The 26,470-nt window shown below is 36.4% G+C and overlaps 1 protein-coding gene across 2 annotated transcripts in view; it reads left to right on the top strand.

The window, feature by feature from the left end:
* The window catches only part of LOC107602894 (partitioning defective 3 homolog B-like), a 103,042-nt gene that overhangs the window by 44,550 nt on the left and 32,022 nt on the right, over positions 1 to 26,470 (top strand). For both annotated transcript variants that reach the window (XM_016295507.1, XM_016295506.1), the window contains exon 4: positions 23,457 to 23,640. In XM_016295507.1, coding sequence (XP_016150993.1) covers positions 23,457 to 23,640 — 184 coding nt within the window. The remainder of the gene's footprint in view (positions 1 to 23,456; positions 23,641 to 26,470) is intronic.

Genomic DNA, 26,470 nt, shown 5'->3' with positions numbered 1-26,470 from the left:
TAAGCCTATTTTTTTGTCAAAGCTATTTTTAAAATGGTATTACGAATAGATAAGATAAAAATCAGGAAATATATGCAGCTATTAAATTACAGTACAAAATTATATATACAATTATAATTTTTTTTGTTAATAAAATTGTTATGAACAACATAGGCCTATAAACATCTAGCAATGCTATAAATGATATGTTGTGTGCCTGCGCGTCTAAAAATACAATTAAGACATCTTTTGGAAATGTAAAGGATTTACTTTTATTTATGTATACTCACAATAAGAACAAATTGTGCCTTTGTAAATAAAGAAAACGGTAACACTTTACAATAAGGTTCATTAGTTAAACATTAGTTAATATATTTACTAACATGAACTAACCATGAGCAATACATTTGTTACTGTATTTACTAATCTACGCTCACGTTAGTTAATAAAAATACAGATGTTCATGTTAGTTCACAGTGCATTAATTAATGTTAACAAGATTTTAATAATGTATTAGTAAATGTTGAAATTAACATTAACAAAGATTAATAAACGCTGTATAAGGGCAGTTCATTATTAGTTCATGTTAACTAATGTAGTTAACTAATGAACCTTATTGTAAAGTGTTACCAAGAAAACAAACAGAATGCGCTTTCAGCTATCTCTGTTTTCATACATTTATAGTGCAGCTAAACAGATTTTTTACTAAATTTGTTTATTATTTAACTGAAACATATTTCATGTAGACCTATTTATTTTATTCTTATGTCATTTTATTCTGTCCCCCCCTTCCATTTTCTCTTGTTTATGCGCATTCAAAACTAAACCACAGAAAAGAAAAACATTTATTTTTAATGGGTCACACATTTATCCATTGTAATTTAATTTAAATCTAATTTAACATTCTAATTTTGTCATTTAACAGATAGGAAATTAACATTGTAATGTTTAAAAAGTAGCTCAGTCAGTGGAGAGTCTAATGCGTTCTCGACTACCTCTGGAAGTGGCCAAAAGTGGACAAGCTCAAAACTTTTTAGACCCCATTCACACCTGTATTTAGCGTGGTCCTCTTATGATCGAATCAAGAAAAACGCATCTTAACACTAGTTGTAAACAGGGTCACAAACTACATTAAGTTGAACGTTCGCAAGTGTCATTCCACTGCAATTTTAAATAACACCGTTTATGATCTACAGTATATCACTTACTATTTAAAATACTCTTCAATGCACTTTTAAACACTCCTTCTGTTAATTTCCATTGCGTTCTCTTTAGATGTTTTTAACGTAAGGACGTGTCCTGTGTGAACGGCCCCTTAAATCTAGAGGCTCTCGCTAGTGTCTGCGAATGAAAGCACACACGCTCCTGCAGGCAGACTTTGATAAGGAGCCCGAGAACGAGCTGTGGCCTTGTCTCCCCTCAGGGCAGAAAAGGAAGAGATGGGGAAAACAAAAGAATGAGTGAATAAGAGAGGGGGGCGAAAACAGAATGAAGGCAGATTCTAATAGTCCTAACTACCCAGAGGGAGTTTAAAAAGATATTAAACGTTTGAATAATACATTTGGAATACATATGAAAGGATATTAAAATGGATTTGCTATTAAGGCAGTTTCCAGGCAACATGGACCACTGGAAGAGGGGAGACATGTAGTGAAGTAGACTGCACTCGCTGAGCGCTCTGCCCTTTTTAAAGCATGAATACTGAATGCCAGCGCACGCTCTCTGAACAGCTGTTGGCTGTAATTTCCCCGCTCGCCTTGATCCTGATCCATAATTAATGCATCTATTTCCTGATTAGTACATTAAAGACTGTTGATATAAATGGCTACAGAGAGTTTATTACGAGCTGTTAGTCAGCATATATTTTGAATGAGCTCTTTTAATTGGTTGTTTTAGGGTTCAACATGTATTCATGAGCGTGAGGGCTATTAGAGAGATTGTTCATAAGATTTATAACGCTTCGCTCTGTCAGTTTTGGTTGGATCTTTATAAATATTTCACCTCAGATTGGTCATATGATCTCTGTGTGGCTCTGAAGGGACTCATTGTGCCATCTGCAAAACAAAATGGCAGCAGTTGTGTGCCACATAACCTTCGTATAACCCAAGTGTTTGCTTTGCTTAAGTGTTACTTAAGCCAAGAGATTTAGTGCGCATTAATGGAGCATACAATTTCAACACTGAGATTAGGAAACCGTGGGCTATGCGTTTGGTTTGTGACAGTACAATTATTTTGGATGCCTGTCAAACTTGAATGATGGTACCCTTACAAAAGTTATTCTTTCTTAGGGATTTGCTAGGGCAGAGCAATATGCCAGTCAACACAGACGAATTATGATAAATAACTGCCTGTAATTGGGGTAAAATTGTTTGTAAAAAAACTGACAGTTATAACTCTTAGGCTTGCAATGTGGTCGACATTTTGCAAGTACTCCATCACATTGAATGTACTTGACATGCACTCTTGTGCCACTTTGGTGTTACCAAACCTAGTACTGAAGTGGGCGAAAGATTTACCTTCAAATGTCTGTGCCGAAATTTCAAATGCAGTGAAATTTGCACTCCTATTTGTGTGTAGACTGTTTCAGGCTTAACCCTCTGGGGTCTGAGGGTGTTTTGGGGCCCTGGAGAAGTTTTGGCATGCACTGACATTAGTTATTTCTTTTGGTATCTTAAAAAAATATTTATGGCTAAAGTCTGATAACACTTTAGCCAAACCGGGCTACAATAATATATGAGGCTACAATAATAAATTGTAGCCCAAACTGGGCTGTGTAATGTGAAAATCATCATGTTCACAGAAAACAATATATTGATTTAACATTTGTAAAACATGTTTTGTGATAGAATGCCCTTATGTGAGGGAGTGACAATTGCCATGAATATTTAGTGATTCACACCTGAGAGACAAAGGGCCTCCCGTAATGGCCATCAATATGAATGTGACTAAGAAAGAGTGTGAGGAGAGTAAAATAATGTGGGATTTTGATTATTATTTGTATTTTATTTACAGCACAGTATAATAAAAATATACACAGTGAAGGTCAAGGACACATGATTTCTTGATTTCATACATGTAGTCAGTAGGGTTGTGACGGTGAGGAAATTTTCCCACCGGTTAATCGACGTGTGACAATACCGGTATCACCGTGGGGGTGGGGCGTTCCCTCTTTTCCTCGCTTTCCTTTGCTTTCCTTCAGTATTTTACATTCACTTTGAAATAGCGGCAATTCGGCGTAAAGCAATTGTTCATTTGAATTTTCCCTCTTTTCCTCGCTTTCCTTCGCTTTTAAATAGCTTAAAAGCACCGTGCGCATTTTACTTTAACTTTTTTGAATATAACGTGCGACTAGTTGACTAGAAAAATCTTTAGTAGATGGCAGGCCTACTTAGCACAAGGACGCTCTCCATTTTTAAAATAAAATGCTAAAGCCTAATGACATTACGAAAAGTGCGACAGCTGCAAATCACGTTGTTATTGCGCTGCAGGAGTTATGCATGCGTAAGGAGTCAAATGTTGTTGTTGTTGTTTTTTATCACCCTAATTATATTATGAAGAATGATTTGTTGATCTTGTTTTCCCTTTAATACATACCTTCCGCAATATATTTTTCAGTTACTTTCAAAAAGTGGTAGGGAAAATGGCGACCCTGGCAAAAAGTGGTGGGGACATGTCCCACCCGTCCCACCCGCAAATTACGCCTATGCTTTAGCCTATATATAAAACATTACAAATGTATATTAAAATAATTGTCATTTAAATATTTTATATTTATATTTTGTGTTCCATATTTTAATAATTAAATTTTTGGAGTATACATTTTTTATTTAAAATATAATATCCAGACATTGCCTACTGCAACAAAAAAAATTTTTCTACATTTTGCATATTGGTAGTTTATCATGTCTGTCTCTGACCAAGCCTGTTTATATTTGGTTTCAGAACAGTTCATTCAGATATCTAAACATTTTTCAGTCAATGATGAAAGTTGACCATTTGTCTTTTGGCACAGCAAATTGTTTTCAAAAATGTGTTTTATATGTCATCATTTAGGCCTAAATCTAACTTGACATGAGGCCCTTATCTGTTTGCCTGTATGATATACGTGTGAAAAGAATCATTGTGTTGTTGCTTGAGAAGGGTCAGGTCCTTGTATGCGGCTGGATTCATTAAGCCTCAAAGACACAACAGTCATCTGACCCCAGAGGAGACACTGCACACATTTAGGAATTATCACTGCCAAGGTCAGAGCTCAAAACAGAGTTCATGTGAACCAGCATGGACAAACAACATAAGTTTTTATCTCACTTATTAGGTCTTCTGCGTTTAAACACGAACATTGTTTTGACCTGTTGACCTTTTGGAGAAGTTAATCTGGCTCAATGTTATTGGTCAGGGGGCCATTAGGGCGACCTGGTTGATTAGCATCAGGTGATACAGCCTAAGTCTACTGATGGAGAGAATTCTTGGGGTTGACCTTTAGCACTCAAGTGTTTGGGCAGCCAAATCCATAACAGTATTTATATTCATATCCCATCATCGATAGACTAACCACCCAGTGCGCTGATCAAATAGGCGAACTTTCTTTTTATGAACACGGGAAGAGGTTTTGTTTGCCTTACTGTATTTGCACTCAAAACATCTAAGAATAAAAGGCAAAGGCTAGGTTAATGGCGTACTGGTCTGAGAGCGGGGCCGTTAAGCGCTAATACTGCAGTCTTTGTTTATGTCTGAGCAGCCAGACTGCCTAATGCCTCTGACCCCAGCTCACCGCCATCATTCTTAATAAGGGTCCCGCACTGATGGCCTTTATGGTGCACACTTTGGTGTGAACTTTACAGAGTGTGAACTTCCATAGAGAGGATTCTGTGAAATGGCCTGTCGGGGTTTGATGGCATATGTAGTGCCATCATTTTTAAAAAAATTGTTAAGTCACAGTTCTCATGCAGTATGGTGAGGAAGAAAGATCAGTCTGACGATAAAGTATGAAACAAAAGGCATCAAAACAAACAATATTTAGCAAAAAGCAAATAGAGATTATTGAACTGTCAAAAGATTTGTGAGTGACTTAGAGCACAGAAGATCTTGGTCAGATAAAGATTTCACACGAAGACTTGTTTTTAAATAGTTTTATTCACTTATGAATGCTGCAGTACAATGGATGGTCCAGATAAATGGATTTCTGATAGTTGATGAATGGCCATCCTATTCCAATGAGACTGCAACATCAGCAAGGAGGCGGTGGGTGAGGATTTGGGTTGGAATATTGGGAAGTGAGATGTAAGGTCATTTTAGGGTGTCAAAATGACTTCTGCAAGATATGTGGAGTTCATAACTGACCATTTTCTGCTATGAATAGTGCTCTCGGAAATAAAATGATTTTCATTGAGGACAACACACTATCCAATGCTACATAAATACCATGGTGCTAAACAGTTTGAAAATGTGCTCATCCCCAGACTGTTCCTGCTCATCCCCATACTGGATCTCTTCTCTCCACTTTCCTTAATTGCAGATTCAATTATTACATCTGTCAGCATTAATAGTTTTATACTTAGATTTTTTGGGGGGGATCAAACTGTAACTATAACACCATGTGTCCCAACCAGAGAATAAAAAGTATCTTTTCCATGTAGCTTTTGCCTTAACCACCCACGACAGCGACACATGACAATAAGCGACACGGGATTATATTTTAGAAACAGTTTTTATTTTCTGCGACCTCGCGGCAGGAACAACGTACAAAATATGACTGTGATAATATCAGGTAATGATTATGTGCTTGATTCAATGTTAAAAGTGTCTAATTTGAGTTTGAATATTATTTTGCGTTCTTTTTATAGCCATAGTGAAAGCAACAATAAATATTTTACCTCAGATCTTGAAAATAAATTAAAGTAAACTTGTACTTTAAAACTGTGAACCAACACATGTATTCCATAACAAAGATGGTATCAGTCACTCAAAACTGTTCAGTCCATTCACATTTGAATAATCTATTTTCCGTGTCTACTTTTCTTTTCTTCACACTCGCCATGTTTTTTCTGTCACATCGTATCTGCACTGGACGCGACAAAGCATTGCAAATCATTTGATCTTTATGTCAGTGCACCATAAACAGAACATGGCAGCAGTTTACTGTCTGAGATTTGTCGTGTCGTGTCGTGCCGCACTGCATCCAGTGTAGAGAGCACCACTGATTATAATGGGTTCTATTGTATTTTGTTGCGCCGCGCATCTCACGTCCGGTGTAGACACGATGTAAGTTAATGTAGCTTTCTGATGATGCGTTTGAATTTTCATGCCACATTATTTGAAATTTGCGCTGGCCAAATATTTTTCTCTCACAGGCCGCCTATTGAGGAACCCTGGTTTATAGCCTTTTCTCACAGCAGCTAGAAAAATTAAATGTATCATTTTGATGGCGGATTGTAATCCAGAAAGGATTATGTGTTTATGAAACACATGTGGACTGACGCTTTAAGAAAGTGTTATTTAATTTAAATTATTTTAGTTTATGCTAATATTTGTTACTCTCAGCTGATGGATGATTATTGTAGATTAGCATTTATTTTGGTGTAAACGCTCACCGTGTGGTTGGGTTTGGTTCTTATGCTTATTTAATAGATGAGATGACTACTCTCCTGTTTGAAAGTTTTGAGGTCAGTCAGAAATTTGTAAAGAATTGAACCATCTTTTTTCAGCAAGAATGGATTAAATTGAACAAAAATGACAGTAAAAAATTACTGTTCCCACAAAACTGTTAAGAAGCACAACTGTTTTCAACACTGATAATAAGACATTGCATTGTTTCATACTTTTCATCTTCAGAAAGATCTTTCTTCCTCACCATATTGCATGATAACTGTGACTTGCTTAATAATGTGGAACAACCTCGATAAGTAGGGTTTCCATTTACCTAAGAAGACCTGGCAAAATATTGAACAAACTTGTCTGAGATTGATACCAGTTATCTAAAAAGATGTGAAAAACAACACAAACAAAAACCTGACTCGGTCAGAAATTTGTAAAGAATTGAACCATCTTTTTTCAGCAAGGATGGATTAAATTGAACAAAAATGACAGTAAAAATTACTGTTTCCACAAAACTGTTAAGAAGCACAACTGTTTTCAACATTGATAATAATAGTAATGATTCTAGAGCAGCAAATAATCATATTAGAATGATTTCTGAAGAATCATGTGACACTGAAGACTGGGGTAATGGTGCTGAAAATTCAGCTTTGCCATAATTATATTTTAAAATTATATTCAAATGGTGGTCTCTACTTGTTTTAACTGTGTGAAATAAATAAATTGTTTGGACGCATCCTTTTAAATTTGTTATTGGTTGTTGTTTTGATAGACAAATGAGTGTGGTGATGTGAATCCGATTAGACAGCTTTGCAGTTTCAGCTTTCACTAGGTTGACATTTTCTAAATGCATTAAATGCATTCATCTTCCTCACTTTGTAGACGTATTGAGCTTATGACAGTGGGGAAATAGACGAAGTATTGGTTGAGTGTAATGCTGACGGCTGTTGGACTCACTCATTGATTGGACTTGGAATGATCTCTTTTCCACATTGACTTATTAAACAAAAATTTTGATGAAATGTTAAATGGAGTTCATCAGCTGGTTGGATTCATTCTGTGGATGCATTTGGATGCATAAACTACGTTTTTGAATGATGCTGAAGAAACTTGCTGTTTCTTCTTCTGGGCTTTATTTTAGCTGAAATATACAGTAAAATTGAAACATAGTTGAGTAGTAAAACATAAGACATGCTATACATCACCCAAAAAACAAAACAAAAAAAAAAATTACAGGGCCATGGACCAGTGTTGTTATTAATTAAAACTTTAAATTTTGAAACTATGAGAACTATATAAAAAAGAGAAAAGCACATTAGGGTTGTGACGGTGAGGAAATTCTCCCACCGCTTAATCGACGTGTGACAACACCGATAATACCGGTATCACCGTGGGGGCGGGGCGTTCCCTCTTTTCCTCGCTTTCCTTCGCTTTTAAATGGCTTGTAAAAGCGGTGTGCGCATTATACTTTCACTTTTGAATTAGCGGCAATTCGGCGTAAAGCAACTGTTCGTTTTTAGTTCTTTTGAATTTTCCCTCTTTTCCTTGCTTTCCATCACTTTTAAATAGCTTAAAAGCGCCGTGCGTATTTTACTTTCACTTTCGAATCAGCGGCAGTTAGACGTCAATTGCTTGAATGCAACAACAAAATACAACGTCAAAAACTCACTTTAGCGTATATATAAAACATAGAACTTTTATTAACAAAACAAATACACCATGCTATAGGGCAGGCTATGCCTAATGTAAAATAACAAATAACTTAAAGTTTAAATAGGTATACAAAACTGGAAATAGGCTAAGTAAACATGTATAATATATAACCAAATAAATAAGAAACGTAGAACGTTTATTAGCAAAATGAGTAAGAAAGCTTGGAGGCACGGCATACACCTTGATGTCAAATAAATAAATGACACAAAGTTTAAATGAAGTAAAAATTAGCAAGTAATGTGGAACCAATTAAATAAGAAACGAATGTTTAAAAAAAACTTCCAAAATCACCTTAGATAAACGGCAAAAGTCAACAGTCTTTTCAAAATCCCAAATATTGCCAAACAAGGCGCTTTTGCATCTCGTTTTGAAACTAAATCATCCGCGATCGTCTTGTCTGTCTCACCTCACTCTTCTTGTCAGTCAGCTCGACTCACTCTCCTCACTGGAGAAATGAAATCTGATCTGTGATGCGACTGTCGTTCGGCACATTGCATTGAGCATCTGCGTTCAGTTTTTAATTGTAGTGTCTGTTCTTTTACTGAACTAAATTATTTTTATTTCTATAAAAAATCAAAACAACGGTGGGGGTTGGTGACGCGGTGGGCAAGTGACTTAACCGGTGTTGAGGCTTAACACCGGTATCACCGTCAGCACCGTTTATCGCGGCAAGCCTAAAGAACATGAAATTACTTAAATTAAAATGAAAACTGAAAATATAAAAATGAAAGCTAAAATATCCATATATTCAAAATATCCGTAAATATAATAATAGTATAAATAACACTGAAATATAACAAGTGAGGACAAATAGTTAATTGAAGTGGTGAAAAAAATGTGACCGTTACATAAAAGAACATTTACACTTTTCCCGATACATGTATATACTGTATAAATTTTGACTTTATTTATTATTTATATAGTTATTTTCCAGAGTCCTAAAAGGCCAACAGTCTAATTTACACAAAAGAAGCAGAAGCAATTAGGCTGACATTGAGAAGCACCTGAATTTTGGCAGCCATCAGGCATTTTTGGATGAATATGTAAGCGCTAACAAGACGAGAGTGAGACATAAATGTTACCTTGACAGAAAAAGGAATCATTTACTTATTAAGAGTGTGAATGAAAAAAGGGTGAAGGGGAAAACATAAAATGGAAAACTAGAAAACTAGCATGAGCAATCAGCAAAAACAGCCCAAGGACTGCTGGAAACGACATGTCAATTACTCAACCGCTAATAAGGCTTTTTTCAGCATCATAAGGCAGCCGTGCTGCAATAACAAAAAGCGCTTTCCTCAGGCATTTTGCACAGGCACCCCGTGAAAGGACCTCATTCAGACTGCTGGTGTCCTACAGGTTAGGGATCAGCTCTGGCTACAGGTTAATCACGCATTCCATTTTCTCCTCGCCGCCCCTGTGGATGCAATCCGGTGGTGTTGGATAGGGGCCAAACGAATGAACAAAGAAATGAAGGGGCGGAACTGGAGGAGCGGATATAGTAGGGTGTGCGACATGTTCGCTGTGTGGCCGTGATGAAGTAGGGTTGTGTGAGATGCAAGAAATAAGACCTGCTGGAGCTCACTACGTCTCCTGACTTGTGTTTTAACGCGCATCTTATCAGTAAAGCCGGTTCTGAGCGTTAAACATTGCATGCGATTTATCGTGCAGCCCTAATGTGCACCAATAATGTGGTTTATTTCCAACAATTAATGTAAGGAATTCATGGCAGTAAGATATTTACATGACACTAGCAAACCCCTTTACTTCTGTTTGCATGCAGTTTTCAGTATTTCATTATTTTGAATTATACAGCACAAATGACAAACTCGCATTATGCATGTTACTGGCTACCATCTGCTTACATAAGTTACATTCGTTACTTTATGTACTGCTTACATTTGGCACTGTGAGGAATGCTGCAGTAACTAGGTTTGCCTACGCTGCACCACTTTCTTTGCGTCGTCTTTGGATGAAGATATGGAGCTGAGACTGTGCAGTGAGTTGTGTATAAAGAGATTCAGAGTGAAAACCTTAGAATAAACAACACACGGTATCCGTCTACGTCAGAGCACATGCGCACTTTGGTGTTTACATCCCTGTTTATTGCGATTTAAAATTGGTGTATGCCATGTATTTTAATATGATTATGGTTACTACGATTATGAGCTTAATCGCGTTAGTTTGATCTAAGTATTGCGTTTACATGAGGTAAAGTTTAATCCCAATATTGGCATAATGCCCATTATTATCGCATTATGAGGCTGCATGTAATCAAAGTCATTGTTATTCATAGTTTTTTTTAAATAGAATATATGGATATTTGGAAGTGGTTGACCGATGTGTTTAACATGTTTGTGTTAGTGTGGAGTATGTTTGTTAAAGGCTTCTGATCAGTAGGGGCTGGTGGACATTGTCAGTGTAACTGGTTAATGAGTTATGTTAATCGAATCTGTTTCACCTTGATTGGATTGGTAATGTGGACTGGTTGGACTTAGTTTAGCTGGGGACCCTGGTTTCAACCCAGTCACTGATTAGATGCATTTTAATGAATTCCATTTACAAGACACAGGCATGTCACCAGATGGGTTAAAGAAGTTTGTTGCAAAGCACCTTTTCATAGACTTGTTTTCTGTGCTATCTAATAAAAAGAAAAGGGAATCAATGAAGGAAAGGCATTTCTGGAGATAGCAATTGTGAATGTGGCGGAAGTGCTTGACATTGGTTTTGTGTAGGAGACCACAATGACATGGAACCATTGATCTTCTGCTTATGGTACAACCAAATATCTGACCTGTTCATGCTGGTGCTAATATGTAGTCCTTCAAGGCACACACACACAGGACACAGTTTGCAACCAGATTAATAAAAATATATGAACGATCTAACAGTCAGTCTGCACTGACTAATTATTGATTGTGAAGCTTATTTGCTTTTGTATCTGTACTGTAGGTTGTCTTTCCTAAGGATTCCACATTTTTTAATTGCTTTTGACTTAATCTATAAGTTACATGTGGAAAGAAATGCATGACCCTTAAGTCTGTTGTTTGTATATGGATCTATTCACTGATGCAGCAAAACATAGCTGACAAAAAACAATAACATGATACTACCACAGCTTTCTGGACGTGGTTCTATGGCACTGCGCTGTGTTTTTTGAAGATGGTACAATAATCAGACTTCATTGGTCACACTGTTTGCTTTTAAATAATTAAAAAGAACCGCTTCATAAATTTGGACTCACATGAGCAAAATTTTGGACAAAGTCCATTAGGACTGTCAAAATGGCTGAAAAACTATATTCTAATTTTGTAATTAAATATGATCAAAATTCGAATTATATTTGAATTTAAAATGCATACTTTCAGTTAGGGTGAAGAAAAGCTTTTGGAAATATTACTAATGCATGTTTCTTCAAAGCATAAGATAACATGACTATCTGTGAAAAAAGTGCATCATGTTTATAAACCAATTATAATTAAGTGATGCAGCAAAACATAGCAGACAAAAAACAATAACATGATACTACTACCACAGCTTTCTGGACGTGGTTCTATGGCACTGCGCTGTGTTTTTTGAAGATGGTACAATAATCAGACTTCATTGGTCACACTGTTTGCTTTTAAATAATTAAAAAGAACCGCTTCATAAATTTGGACTCACATGAGCAAAATTTTGGACAAAGTCCATTAGGACTGTCAAAATGGCTGAAAAACTATATTCTAATTTTGTAATTAAATATGATCAAAATTCGAATTATATTTGAATTTAAAATGCATACTTTCAGTTAGGGTGAAGAAAAGCTTTTGGAAATATTACTAATGCATGTTTCTTCAAAGCATAAGATAACATGACTATCTGTGAAAAAAGTGCATCATGTTTATAAACCAATTATAATTAAGTTGCTTAAACAACTATAAACAAAACAGCATCATGTATGTATGCATAGTTTAATACAAAGGGCCGAAAGCCAATCACACATTTTTCATTTAAAAACACGAGTTGCAGTGGGATGGGGAAAAACCCTGCCATAAAGTCTCGAGTTATGTTTTTTCAAAGTTGAACTTGCATTAATTTGACATGGCTTTCTAAACATGCGGCTCTGTTGTGCAAGATTCGAGTGCAGCGGTGATGGATGTCCCTCTAGAAAATGCACAAAATGTGTTCTGTGTGAACGGCTTGGTTTCAGTTTTAACGTAAACAACATCATCTCCGCATTGTTGTTCTATTTGTAATTAGCAACGTAGCAGCGCCGCATCTAGTGGCTTCAACTGGATAGGCTAAGAAAAACATTAAAATGCAATGACACTTACATTGTCATCGCATCTCGTGCGCCACTGATAAGGCTGCCTTCTGAACACACACCTAAAATTCGAATGCAACGTTTTTGCCTTCGAATGTGGATTTTTATTTTAAATTCGACGAATATTTGAAATTCGATTTTTTTTTTTTGACAGCCCTAAAATCCATTGTCTATAGACAAAAGTGTAGCGATTATATGAAGTACAGCTCTCACATACTGTAAGTCTCTTTTAAACCAGGCAGCTTTCTGTTGGTCAGTGTGGTGAATTTACATGACCAGCTTGAACCTATTGTGAAATGTTGGGGAATATTTTGCACCCATGTAGAATTTCAGTTTGTTTGATATCATATTGAAATGCCAGGATTTCACCCACGAGGTAAATATGTAAATATTTACCAAACAAGGTAAATATGACCATATCTAAAGAACCACTTCTTGCTGAATTTGGACTACATGTTTGCGTGTTTATATTTACATGCAGTCTATGAGGACAACACAAAGATGTATTTCTTGTCATCATTTTGAGATTCAACAGTGGCTGTGTTCAGTCGATTCTGCTGCTGGAAACACTGGTACCCTAATAATTCCACGGTTTTTGGACATATACCATGGCAGGGCTCGCAAAATTTAAAAATCCCTGGTAGCCCTTCGGGCAGGCATTCTTCAGATTTTGCTAGCCCAAAAATGAATTTAACTAGCCCGAATAAAATATATAAAAAATGTATAGCCTGAATGCACTGTAAGTCACTTTGGATAAAGTGTCTGCTAAATGCATAAATTGTTATTATTAATTAAATGATATTGTATTTTTTCTTCAAATAACAAGTCAAGAGAGTAGGGGTGCAACGGATCACAAATCTCATGGTTCGGATTATATTACATTTATCATATCACATTTTGAGTCACAGATCGGATCATTTTTCAGATGAGCAAAAAAATATGGTTCTTTACTATTTAAGTAACACTTATTATTTTAAGAACAACTGAACTAGTAGCATATAAGGATGTAACGATTTACTCAACTCACAATGTGATATGATTCACGATACTGATTTCACAATACAATTTTCTCACAATTTCTTTTTAACAAAATTAGATTTAAGCAGAACAAATCAAGTTGAAATGACATGAGGTTTAAGATTTAAAAAAAGGTATCCTTTTGTTATTTCTCAGACCAAAAGGCTGCACATTACTTTGTGAAATTGAAAATGTCAAACAATATACTAACTTGAAATTTTAAAAGAAATCCCAAATCAAATAAATAAATTATACAAATAGGGATGTAACGATTACCGGTTTGACAATAAATCATGATAAAATTAAGTTTCTTAATCGCAATACTGCTTTGTCCACGGAGGTTACGGGAAACTGCTCTAATTCAGTTTTTCCATAAGCACCACCTGCTGTCAGCGAGTGGATTTACAGAGACCTATATTTACATTCAGCCTGTGTGCAGTTTCTGTCTGGCCAAAAACGGATCGAATCTGCATGCCCTGCTGTAAATTTTGACCAGTTGATGAATAACAAGCTTATGTGGATTCTACACATTTAAACAATTCAGATAAATTATCTAGAATTATTGATGGAGCAGATCAAATGCATATAATAATTTATTAATCCGTTATAATTTTGACATCTTTTCTTTATTTAAAGGCTGAAATGTGAGGTTTACCTTTTTATTAAACTTTTTCAAAGCTTTATTTGAACATTTACATTAGATATTTCAACATGCTATTAAACTGTTGTCAGTCAAGTTATCATTTAAAATCCGAACATCATTGGTAATGTTATTGTTTTAGTGGTTATGCAAACAAAAAGTCATTTTATTTGTTGTTTGTTGATTTTTAAATATAAAACTTGGTGAAGTGATTTGTGTGTCGGTACTTTTTTAACATCTCCAGCACATTTTAACAATACCGTGATAATACCGATAACCGTGATAATTTTGGTCACTATAATCGTGATAAGAAATTTTCATACCGTTACATCCCTATAAATACAAATAAAAGAAATTTCTCCATGCAAGTAAACTAAGGTTTTGCCTGTGTATTTTAATCACAATCCAAACAAAGATGCTGCATACATGTTATTTAGATTTTGAAATTTGAAACCGAAGCAAAATGGTCTCACTTTAGCTTTGTGATACTACATAAAAAATCTGAACGAAACAAAAACAGCAGATGGGCTGAATGAGACACAAATGTCACTCTCTGACAGCAGGTGGCGCTTAAACAGCAGGTATTTATAGGCTGCTGCCCCTTTAAGACCGAATGCACGGATCAGATCCAATATAATGATGCATGTGCAATTTCATTCTCCACCGTTTACGTTCATTTATGACATGAAAATACTTGCAGAGATAGTTATTTTGAGATCATTTTGCGTGTATGTGTCAGTTCAAGCAAAAGAGGAATCAATTCTGTGTTCGTGCTCTGCCTGAAACGCCGCTCTATATGTGCGCGCTTTGAGCATGTGCGCGCGAGGCGAGCACCGAACTGAATTCTTCATGCGCATGAATGGTTTAAAACGCCTGAATGTTTAAATTGGTAAGACTTAGAAACACGTGTAAATGATAAACTATGATCCATTTCACCCCTACAAGCCAGTGAACAACGCAAATCAAGGAAGGGATCTTATATCAATATTCAAGATAGACCGTCCGGCAGGGCAGTGATACATTTTGGTAGCCCGACTGGAAAACACAATAGCGATTTTGCGAGCCCTGCATGGAGTATCATGTAAATGGCATGGTACATGAATATGGTAATCTTTTAGTGTCATGCCTATTAAAGTACTCTCTGCATAAAACTGCCTGACGTGTGAAGTCTCAAGTAAATAACCTGGAAAACATAGCCAAGAAAACAAAAGCGTGAACAAAAATTGGCAGAGCAAAAATCACTTCAGTTTAACCAAAGGAAACATTATTTGGTTTACAATTGTTGATTTTCTCCATATGGTTTTCATCTGTTTTCAATTTTATTATTCCTGTTTATGAATAGAATCACCATAAATATTATCATTGTACCCTGTTACCACCACAGTAACTTTGTAAGGCATCTCAGAACCCACCAATACAGCCACATCTAAGAAATCCAAATATAACCAGCTCCAACCAATATTTTCTGTTTGCCTTTTATTTCAAGTAATACATTCAGCCTGAGTGAAAAAGATCCCAGCATACAGTTGAAAGCTCCCCACACAGTGATTTCTGACTGCAGGGTTTATGCAGGCGTTGTAGGATACGCAGGGATTGTTAAATGCTGTATACAGTAAGACAGCCTGGTAATTACACTGGGAATGATGTGCTTTGTCTGTGTGCGTGCATGCGTGCGTGCGTGCGTGCGTGTGTTTCTTCAGGTTTTGGATAACTGAAAATATATTTTTAATGTCCTGCACATTAGTTCAAGACACCCTAGTTCAAGGCAGCCTGAATGAGCTATTTTTAAATTATTTTGTGTTTGTGTGTGTGTGTGTGTGTGTGTGTTTTTCCACCCTAGTGTTAATCCTGTAAAGCCTACTGTATCTTATTGGATACACCAAGGCCTCTGAATGATCAGCACTATCCAAATTTTGCTGAAAAACCTGTTGTGCACAATCCGCTGATTTCTGACATCTTATTGGTAGTTTATACATGATTTATCAAATATGAACAAAAATAAAAAGTAAAATAAAAAAATAAAAAGTTATTTCATATGTCAGACTTTACAGTTGGTGTCCATTGTTTAGCCACCAAAAATGTATTCACTGGATGTCAATATTTGCTGCTGATATAATATTTAAATAATATGTTGCACTGTGACGTAGATAATTCAGCAGAAAAAAGATCTTTTGATAATATTGAAATGTTGTATACATTGATAATTTAGCAAATGCAGCATCGAAAGTTTTTGTCAAAAGTTGTACTGTTGTGCCACCTGTGTGTCAATAGTTCAGCAGATCAAACAAATCTTTTTACAAGTTTAGTGAGATTTTATACCACTGCATTGATATTTTTTTGTATTTTGTCTGCTGAAACAATTAAAATATATCTTTCCAAAAATGTTGTACTGTTGTGTACCTTACCATCTGATAATTTTGCAGACAAAACATTGAGATTGTTGTGTACCTGACTGGCAGTAGTTCAGCTACTGCTAAAAAGTTTAGTAATGTTTTGTATCTTGGTAGTTTAGAAGTTAAATTAAAAAAGAAGAGGACAAGAAGTGTACAATGTTATTGTTGCAAGGGTTTACATTTGTTATAATTTTGTCCTGAAGCACTTTACTTGTGAACTTCTCTCTTTTAAATTGATGTGGAGAAAATGAGCCTAAACATGTTATCTGACTGGAAGGCAGGTGCATTTATCTCAGTTAAGTACTTTCCTGTTTTTTTTCTTCTCTTGCTGGACCTCTTTTGAATCAGATACTGGCTTCTTCAGTAATGAAGTAGTCACTCCCTATGCTGACTCCACAAAAGCCTGGAGTGGCCTGATTCATGACTGCTTTATGCTAACTCTTGACTGCCTCCATCCAGCACTAAACAACAGAGCAGCATATTTAAGAGTCTGCACTAACCACCTGCATGACACTACATTTAGATGATTAACATCTATTGATTGGGAAAGGGGCATGAATCGGCAATAACCAGTTTTGATTAGTAGGAGGATGAAGTGAACACACGTTTTATTGATGTTTGTGGGCGCAGGCCATAGGCGAACTGCTTTCTTATAAATGGGTCTTTCTATTCCTCAGTTGTGAATGTTCTGAGGGGGCATCTTATTCTCATTTTTAGCAGCATCTCATTTCCTTTTTCTCTCCTTCCAGCTCTTTTTTTTATGCTTCTCTTTTATCATTTTTATTTGTTATTCCCTGGCTTTGTTCCAAACGTAGTGAGCTGCCTGCATAGGCAGCATTTTAAAGGAATAGTTCACCCAAAAATGAAAATGTTGCCATCATTTACTCACCCTCATGTTGTTCCAAACCTGTATAAGTTTCTTTCTTATGTTGAACACAAAGGAAGATATTTTGAAGAACCAAACAGTTGTTGGTCCCCATTGACTTCCATAGTAGGGAAAGAAATAATATGGAAGTCAATGGAGACCATCAACTGCTTGATTTCTTGATTTCTTGTATTCTGCATTCTTCATAATATCTTCTTTTATGTTGAACCTAAGAAAGAAAGTCATACAAGTTTGAAACATGAGGATGAGTAAATGATGACAACATTTTAATTTTTGAGTGAACTGTCTTTTTAAGGCAGGGGTCGGCAAGTAAGTTTGGCATCGGGCCAAACTAAATTTTCGCCACTAGATGGCGGGCCAGAACATAGTCAGGATAATTTAAGAAATTAATTGATGAAAAATCCAACTAGAATTGCCTGTGACAGACTGTGCGCCGCCTTCGCTCCACGTCTAAAGTAGTTCAGTTTGTTTGAAATATCACAGTTCTGTTCATAGCGTATATTAAAAAATAAATAAAATAACAGGAGAGTTTCAAAGTGGATTATTGGAACACTAGTGTGCAAACTTTTTTCCTACCACATGACAAGCTAATAACATGGTTGTCAGCATTAAAAGGTATAATTGCTGCTTTTTGCAGTGCAAATTTTGTTTGTGATGAAAATAACAGTACGTTTTCGTCAGTTATTTTACCTACGGATCGATGCATTCTTACAGATTTCTGCTCATTCGAAATCGGACACAGATGAAGCACTGTGAGATTACATTTGTTTGAATGCATTATTGAGAGAGCGATTGCGTGTGAATAAGTGTTGTAGTACTTGAAATCATGCTTTCAGCTGAAAATATTCAGTATCTAGAAGGAACAAACAAATTCCTTGAGAACTATAACTTCCCACTCATGTCCATTGCTGTCAACATAGCTTCACATTCTTTCTGATTTGAGTGATCCTTCTCTATCATGCTAGCTAAATGTTTAACATGTGAATTATTGCTAAATATGCAGTTATATTATGGGCTGTTGGCATGAAATGTACTCGTGATGTAGCGGTGGTGAAGCGCTCTAGAAGTGAGTGAAAATCACGCTCCAACTTTTTAAAAAAATCCGCTCCTCGCTCCGGTCAAAGTCACACCGCTCCGCTCGCATACTCTGATTGTGAGTAACTGTTGCTGTCATGACAGATCTATTTCAGAACCAGTCGCTATCAAAATAATCTGGCTGCGGGCGCGGGCCAGATATTATTGCTGACGGGCCAGTTTTGGTCCACACATGCTAATTTAGGTGCCTGTTGCCGACCACTGCTTTAAGGCATCATAAGGGTGATTCCCTACCAAAGGCACAACAATGTAGGCAGCATGACTCTGCTGTATTCTAAGATGTTTTTTTTTTTTGGCGAAATCTTAGGGCGACATTCTTCAGGGCGAAGACAATCCCAGAATGCAATCTGACGAGTTCAGTGAAAAAGTCCATCCAGGATGGCGGCTGCAGTGAACAAAATGTTTATCAACAATAATACATTCACTAGTGAAAAATCTTTATTGAAATGTTCTTTTTACACATTATTTGTGTATGCATGTATTTTTATTCTTAAGTTCTGTGTTGTTAGCGTAGCATGCTAACACCAGACTGTGTGCTTTGTGTGAAGGGCACTATTTGTGTGGCTCTCACAGTTGCTGCTTAGATGGTGTTCAAAATCAGTGATGAAGTTACAATTGAGTTGGGATGCTGCTGTAGAAGGTAGGTGTCTATAGACAGCAAGGCAGCTCACTAGGTCACTAGAGCTTATGTCTCTGTCTCAGGTCTGCAGGATGTAGTGTTGTCCAGCATGCTTTGCCAGGGTGCTGTGTTCAGAGCACTTTGCTGCATGTGTTAAACACATTAAGACAGATGTGTTTACGACACTCTGGGGTACGGGGTTCAATGAGAAGGACCTTTGCCACACTGCATAACACAGCAGCTTTAAAGCCCAAGAGAGGGAGCATGGGATGGCGGTTTAGAGGTGGAGAGACAACTAACCCTGTCTATATCGTATACACGAGGTTTATGTTGTAACACACCGATTAGATTGCTTGCATTATATTCAGCAAAGATGTCTACACTGGAAGTTACACTTGCGGTGGCCTTCAGTTGATGGACGTCCCGTTTCTGTTTCTGACACAGCAGCTATTCCTCCCACATTATTTTCTCTGCCAGTCTGAAGTAAAACTATTTTACTTGTAAATGCCATATGTCAGCCAATATAGTTGTTTGATGTCTGATGCCAATACCATGTTTGAGAGCAGGCTGGATGATTTAATTTTGACAAAAAAAATCAACACTTATTTTAATGCACAATATTAACTACAGTATGTCTTATAAAATTCTCTTTAAAAATGATCTATCTATTGATGGATGAGGCTGAATTAAATTTTATTTGTTAGATATTCTACCGTTCAAAAGGTCAGGGTTAGTAAAAACATTTTTAAATACATTTTTATTCAGCAAGGATGCATTAAATTGATCAAAAGAGACATTGAAGACATTTATAATGTTACAAAAGTTTCTATTTAAAATAATGTTCTTTTGAACTTTGTATTCATCTAATAATCCTGAAAAAATGTATCATGGTTCACTCAAAAATATTAAGCAGCACAACTGTTGTCAGCATATAAATGATTTTCAAGCATATTAGAATGATTTCTGAAGGATCGTGTGACACTGAAGACTGAGCTGCCTTGCTGTTTACTGCCTACATAGGCAGCATCCTAATTGAATTCAACCCCAAAAGGGACAAATAGGTGTACATATGCTGCAACTCCACAAATGATTAATACATGGCTTGCTAAGCTAACAATTTGATACTCTTAAGGAACAGAAAAATACATTTTGTAATTAAAATGAGTAAAAAAGTACTATTAAAGGGATGGTTCACCCGAAATTAAAAATTCTGTCATTACTCACCCTCATGACGTTTCAAACCCGTAAGACCTTCATTCATCTTCAGAACACAAATTAAAATATTTTTGATGAAATCCGAGAGCTTTCTGACTAGGTCTGGGCGATAAAACGGTATCGATATTTATCGACGGTACACCATCTTCGATAATGATAGAAAAAATGTTCGATATAGCACACGATATAGACACGTGCTTAGTGAACTATCCCTTTAAAATCAACTTTCCCCTCATTCGCTAAAAGAGTTACCTTTTTTCACAAAAAGTTGTGTAAGACACTTCTGTTTTAACTTTAAGAGTTGTTTGAAATTTACCCCTGGTTTCACAGGCAAGGCTTAAGACTAGTCCCAGTCTAAAATGTAAGTCTGAGCTGTCTGAGCTGTTTCAGCTGAAAGAAACTTGCACTGAGTGATCTTAAAATATATCAGTGCCTTTGTTTTGTCTCAAGATGGATAGTAATATTTTTTTTCTAAGGCACATCTATAAAAATTACTTAAATGTCCTTATTGAACGATGGCCTAATCCTGGCTTAGTCTAAGCCCTGTCTGTGAAACCAGGCCTCAGAGTTTAATAATTAAATTTATCTAGGATGATGAAAGGTGTGTTTTTTTTATGATGGGACATTACTATTCAAAGGCTTAGGTAAGTTTTTTTATTTTATTTATTATTAAAACAAAACAAAACATTTTTTTAAGAAGTCTTTTATGTTCATGGCTGCACTTATTTGATTAATATTTTAATATTAATTAACATTAAAATTATAAAACATTATTACAATTAAATAACTGCTTTCTATTTATATATTTAAAAAAATGCAATTTATTCCTGTGATGCAAATCTGAATTTTCAGCAGCTATTACTTCAGTCTTCAATGTCAAATGATCCTTCAGAAATCATGCTAATATGCTGATTTAGTGCACAAGAAGAATGACAGTTAAATAAGCCCAGTCTCATAAGGATAATAATAGAAATAATAAAAATTATGCAAAATGCTGTATCATAGTTGGTACGGAGATGTTGTATCCTGAATATAACACTCTCTTATTTAAGTCATTCATACACACACACACACACACACACACACACACACACACACACATACACATTTTACTGAATGTCACAGTGTGTATTGTTTATTTATGTGTTTACTCTCCTGCTGTCTCTCTCAGGCAGGAAGCCTCTGGTTTTACCAGCAAACTCCTCTTTCTGTCCCTGACTGCATTTATTCACTGCACTCACTCTCATATACATATGCTCTACATGCACAGACGCACATGTGTGGAGGCCGCTAGAACAGCAGTGCAGCAGAAGTCTAAGTGCAGTGTCAGTGACTCTGTGAATAGGGATGGATGCATGTATTTAACTGTGCTGATGAGGCCGGCAGGCCTCACACACACAAAGTGAAGTGAATGGATGTCATCGCATACTGAGATCAACACATTACACACTAGCCATGCTGGGCTATTTAGATGTCCTCTGTAGCGTCCTGATCCATAAGGTAATGAAGGTCAGTGTGAATCATTTGATTTCTTTATATGTAAAATATATTGGGTATAAAATATTTTGCAGTGTTGCCCAAATTCTAAAATGTTTCATTCCACATATAGTGCGTTATTTTATAACCGTAATGCACTTTGATTTATAGTGTAAAACGGACACTTGCTGACTTTTTGATAGAAGTCTCTTATATTGACAAGACTGCATTTACTTGATCAAAAATAAAGTAAAAGATTAATATTTATATTCAGAACTATTAATGCAATTGAAAATAGCTGTTTTCAATTTTAATACATTTTAGAATGTAATTTATTTCTGTGATTTGGCATCATTACTTCCGTCTTCAGTGTCGCATGATCCTTCAGAAATCATTCTAATATGTTAATATGATGCTCAAGAAACATTTCTTATGATCAATATTGAAAACAGTTGTCCTGCTTAATATTTTTGTGAAAACCCTTATACAATTTTTCAGGATTCTTTATGAATATAAAATTCAAAAGAACAGCATTTATTTGAAATATAAATCTTTTGTAACAATGTAAAAGTCTTTGTCACTGGATCAATTTAATGCTTCCTTGTTGAATAAAAGTATGCATTCAGTCTAAAAATCATCAGTCTATTTAAAAAATGTGTTTTGCAATATAATGAGAAAAATATGCAGATTGTTAATGAGTAATTCATTTTTAGACATTAACTTAAAGTTAATGGCAAGTGTTTTATCTTTCTTGACTAAGCAATTTGCTGAGAACATTAGTGTTGAAGGACTGTACGCAGACAAAATGATCATTTGGTCGATGGTTCAAGTATTAGGTTTGCTACTTTTGGGGTGAATGAACAACAATCACTCCCTCGCTTTCATTTACTGCTGTATGTGGTGTATAGGCAAAAGTGATTGAGTGGACAAATGAGAAATTTGGATACAGCCATTGTGTGATGCTTGTAGAGTTGTCTTTAAACAGCAGTTATGGTGTTCTGATTATGTATCACCCAGGTGATAACCCAGAGGTTATTCAAAATTGTAGTTTCCAAAAATTAAATATGATTAGGCTACATGTTTACATGTGTTTGATGTGTGTATTTCTGGCATTAGGTATGTATTGTGATGTAGTCAGTGTTTCTTAAGTCTGTGTGTCAGTCTGTGCTACTTTATTTTTATTTTTTAAATGAAAGCTTAACTTGATTGCATCATTCTCAGTGCTTCGTGGTATTGGGTGGGCGAGTTTTTTTGCATAATCATGTATAATATAGTTTTTTTTTTCACCAGGGATTAAGCTGGACTAATGTGCACTGATTACAAAAACCAACAATTAACAACTTTGGAGCTCAGAGTAGGTCAGTTTCTAGGTCTTAAGTTATCGTTAAAAACCAATTCCCCTATGTTTTTCCCCTTTTGAAATCCGAGTCTTACACTCGGTTCCTCTATGAGCATCTCTTTAACTGTACATTTTAACTGTATCTGACCTATCTGCTCTAAATTGTACTGCTCTGCTGTGTGTCCCACAGCTGATCGCTGTATACGAGGAACAGGAGGCCCAGAAGAGGGGCGCCATGAGTCCCGGGAATGGAACGGAGACAAGAAGCAGCCTAAACGGACAGTCCAGCCCAGAACCCTATGACTCTGAACTCGCCTGCTTCCAGCCAATCAAAGGAGGAGAGATCGAAGTCAACTCATCTGCTCTCAAATCCAGTATGTATCCAGTAGAAAATATGAGCACAATCTGTAAAAAAGCTATTGGTACTATATCCACGTTAGAGAAACAGAGCTGTGATCAAACATAAGCGCTTCTGAGTTAATGGTGAGTGAAATAATAGACTGCCACTATGAAATATGATATTATATGCCATAATCAGGCCCTGTTTTGAGCTTGAAATGCTCTGACTCACTCATGTAGCTGTGAACAAATGAAAACCATTCTTACTGCATTACGGCACTCTTTCATATTAAAGTATCACTTTTAATACACAACTCACCTTAATCAACCTCTGTTTCATATCTTTAAACTGTAATAATATCTGCCTGAAGAATTTCACAATCAGAGAAAAAGCAGTTGATGCTGAGAAGTACGAAACTTTTATATTTAGACCTCCGGCTTTTTTTTTCTTCATATATTTGGGACATATTCTCTTAGTTTGGACAGGCCTGGAATACTTCAGTCGTTTCAGTTCTGTACTACTGCTCCTCAGGGAACCATGTGTTTTTCATCTGGGCAGGTTTCACCTCTGCCTGATGTCATGCACACTTCCAATACAGAAAATGCATACCTATTTCTTCTAAATGTCACCGTGTGTGTGTGATTTAGAACATGTTTACACTCTGAAATGAAACCCTCAGTGAAATAAGCCGGGGAATCGTGTGTATGTATGTTCGCATGTGTGAGTTTCTTTTGTGTCTCCTTGTAAATCTGCCCCTTTGTGTTTTAAGTTTCATTGTAAAAGTAGACATGGGGCTTGCAAAGTTCATCGTGCTGGAAAAGTGCCTTTTTTTCCATGGTCCAGGCATTCCTGGGAAGTACTCGAGTTTCCTCGTCTCTACTTCAAGGTAGAGGTGTCAGATGACTGAGTGATCTTTTCCTCTTTCATTCTCCACGGCTGTAAATATGCCGTTTGTCACGTCGACAGGGTCTGACATACATCTGTATCTAGATCATTTGTAAAGAAGAGAGATCACAAGTGCCTCTGCATACAGTGGGTACGGAAAGTATTCAGACCCCCTTAAATTTTTCACTCTTTGTTATATTGCAGCCATTTGCTAAAATCATTTAAGTTAATTTTTTTTCCTCATTAATGTACACACTGCATCCCATATTGACAGAAAAACACAGAATTGTTGACATTTTTGCAGATTTATTAAAAAAGAAAAACTGAAATATCACATGGTCCTAAGTATTCAGACCCTTTGCTGTGACACTCATATATTTAACTCAGGTGCTGTCCATTTCTTCTGATCATCCTTGAGATGGTTCTACACCTTCATTTGAGTCCAGCTGTGTTTAATTATACTGATTGGACTTCATTAGGAAAGGTACACACTTGTCTATATAAGACCTTACAGCTCACAGTGCATGTCAGAGCAAATGAGAATCATGAGGTCAAAAGGAACTGCCTGAAGAGCTCAGAAACAGAATTGTGGCAAGGCACAGATCTGGCCAAGGTTACAAAAAAATTTCTGCTGCACTTAAGGTACCTAAGAGCACAGACGTGATGTTTGAGTGGGGAAAGAAAGTGGTAGGAGAGCATTTGAAATTGTAACTCAAAGGTGTTCACACATGGCATATGAACATAAACAGGTCCGTGCCCTCTGTCTGGCAAAATTATGGGGTCTCTAGGTGTGTTTTAACACCTGACATTAACATGCGTTTTCAATGGTGTCCTGCATTGATGACATATTTTTGTTGGCCAACCTGGACATTAGCATCACTTAGGTTCCCTCAGTAAAAACCCATTTGGATTTTTTTCATTGGCTTTGAGATTATTGCAAAAAATAACCAACAAAGGTTTATGATTATTACATGTTTTGTTCACCTTGAAAATCTTAACAAATGAGCACAACAATGAATTTTCAAGCTTAAATAAAATTGCCAAAAAGAAAAAAAGGTAAACCGAGAGTTGGGTATAATTTGAATTTGAGCAATTCTAAATTTGCTTATCGATTCCAATTCTTAATGATTCCTTTTTTCAATTCCAATAAGATGTTAGTTAGATTCCATGTTCATACCTACTGCAAAAAATGCGCTGTCACTTTAATTCAGCGCTTGCAGCGCAGCGGTAGACTCGGTGCGATCAAACGATCTCTGCACTGCTGCAGATGCACCGCTACTGGAACACACTGCCTGACAGCAACCGTGTGCAGTATGCACGCTTTATTAATCCGTTAACATGAGCGTGGGAAAAATACACACCACATACGCACTGCAAACGGAGTAATGTGAACCTGGCATTATGTGTGTGCGCTGCGAGTGTGCATGAGCGCACGGTCTCCAGGAGAGCACACGAGCGCTGGATGGTTAAACACCGGCAAGAATTAAAAAGTAATGCAATTTATAAACTTTAGTGACGATGTGACACTGCTTCGATTGTGTAAGTGACTATTCCTGTGTCAACTGTGCAGTGTGCAGCTCGCTTATAGACAGACGCGATGTGGTGATTTGAAGATTTGCATATTTTGAGAGAGAGAGAGCGCGCGCTGATTCACTCATGCTGTTTGTGAAATTACGTCTCACAAGGTTTTCAAATTACTTTATACGTTATTTTATTAAGAAATATGAAGGTGAGTACCTCACCTTCAGCATTATAATTATTTTACCCACGCCAGACTGAGACGGTGCCACTGCATGTCATGCCAAACCTTCTCACGGCAGCGTCATCAGCTTGAGATCGTTTTTTTGAGATCGGCCTTTTTAGAGACCGTTGATCAGTCATCCCAACGTGATTATCGGCCGATAGTGATCGGTAGCCGATCAATCGAAGCCCCCGAAATATATATATATGTGTGTGTGTGTGTGTGTGTGTGTGTGTGT

Source organism: Sinocyclocheilus grahami, unplaced genomic scaffold (genome assembly GCF_001515645.1).
Source record: "Sinocyclocheilus grahami isolate Dianchi unplaced genomic scaffold, SAMN03320097.WGS_v1.1 scaffold337.1, whole genome shotgun sequence".
NCBI lineage: Eukaryota > Metazoa > Chordata > Actinopteri > Cypriniformes > Cyprinidae > Sinocyclocheilus > Sinocyclocheilus grahami.
The sequence above is the reverse complement of the archived record's forward strand: the minus strand, read 5'-3'. Positions and strand labels throughout refer to the sequence as shown.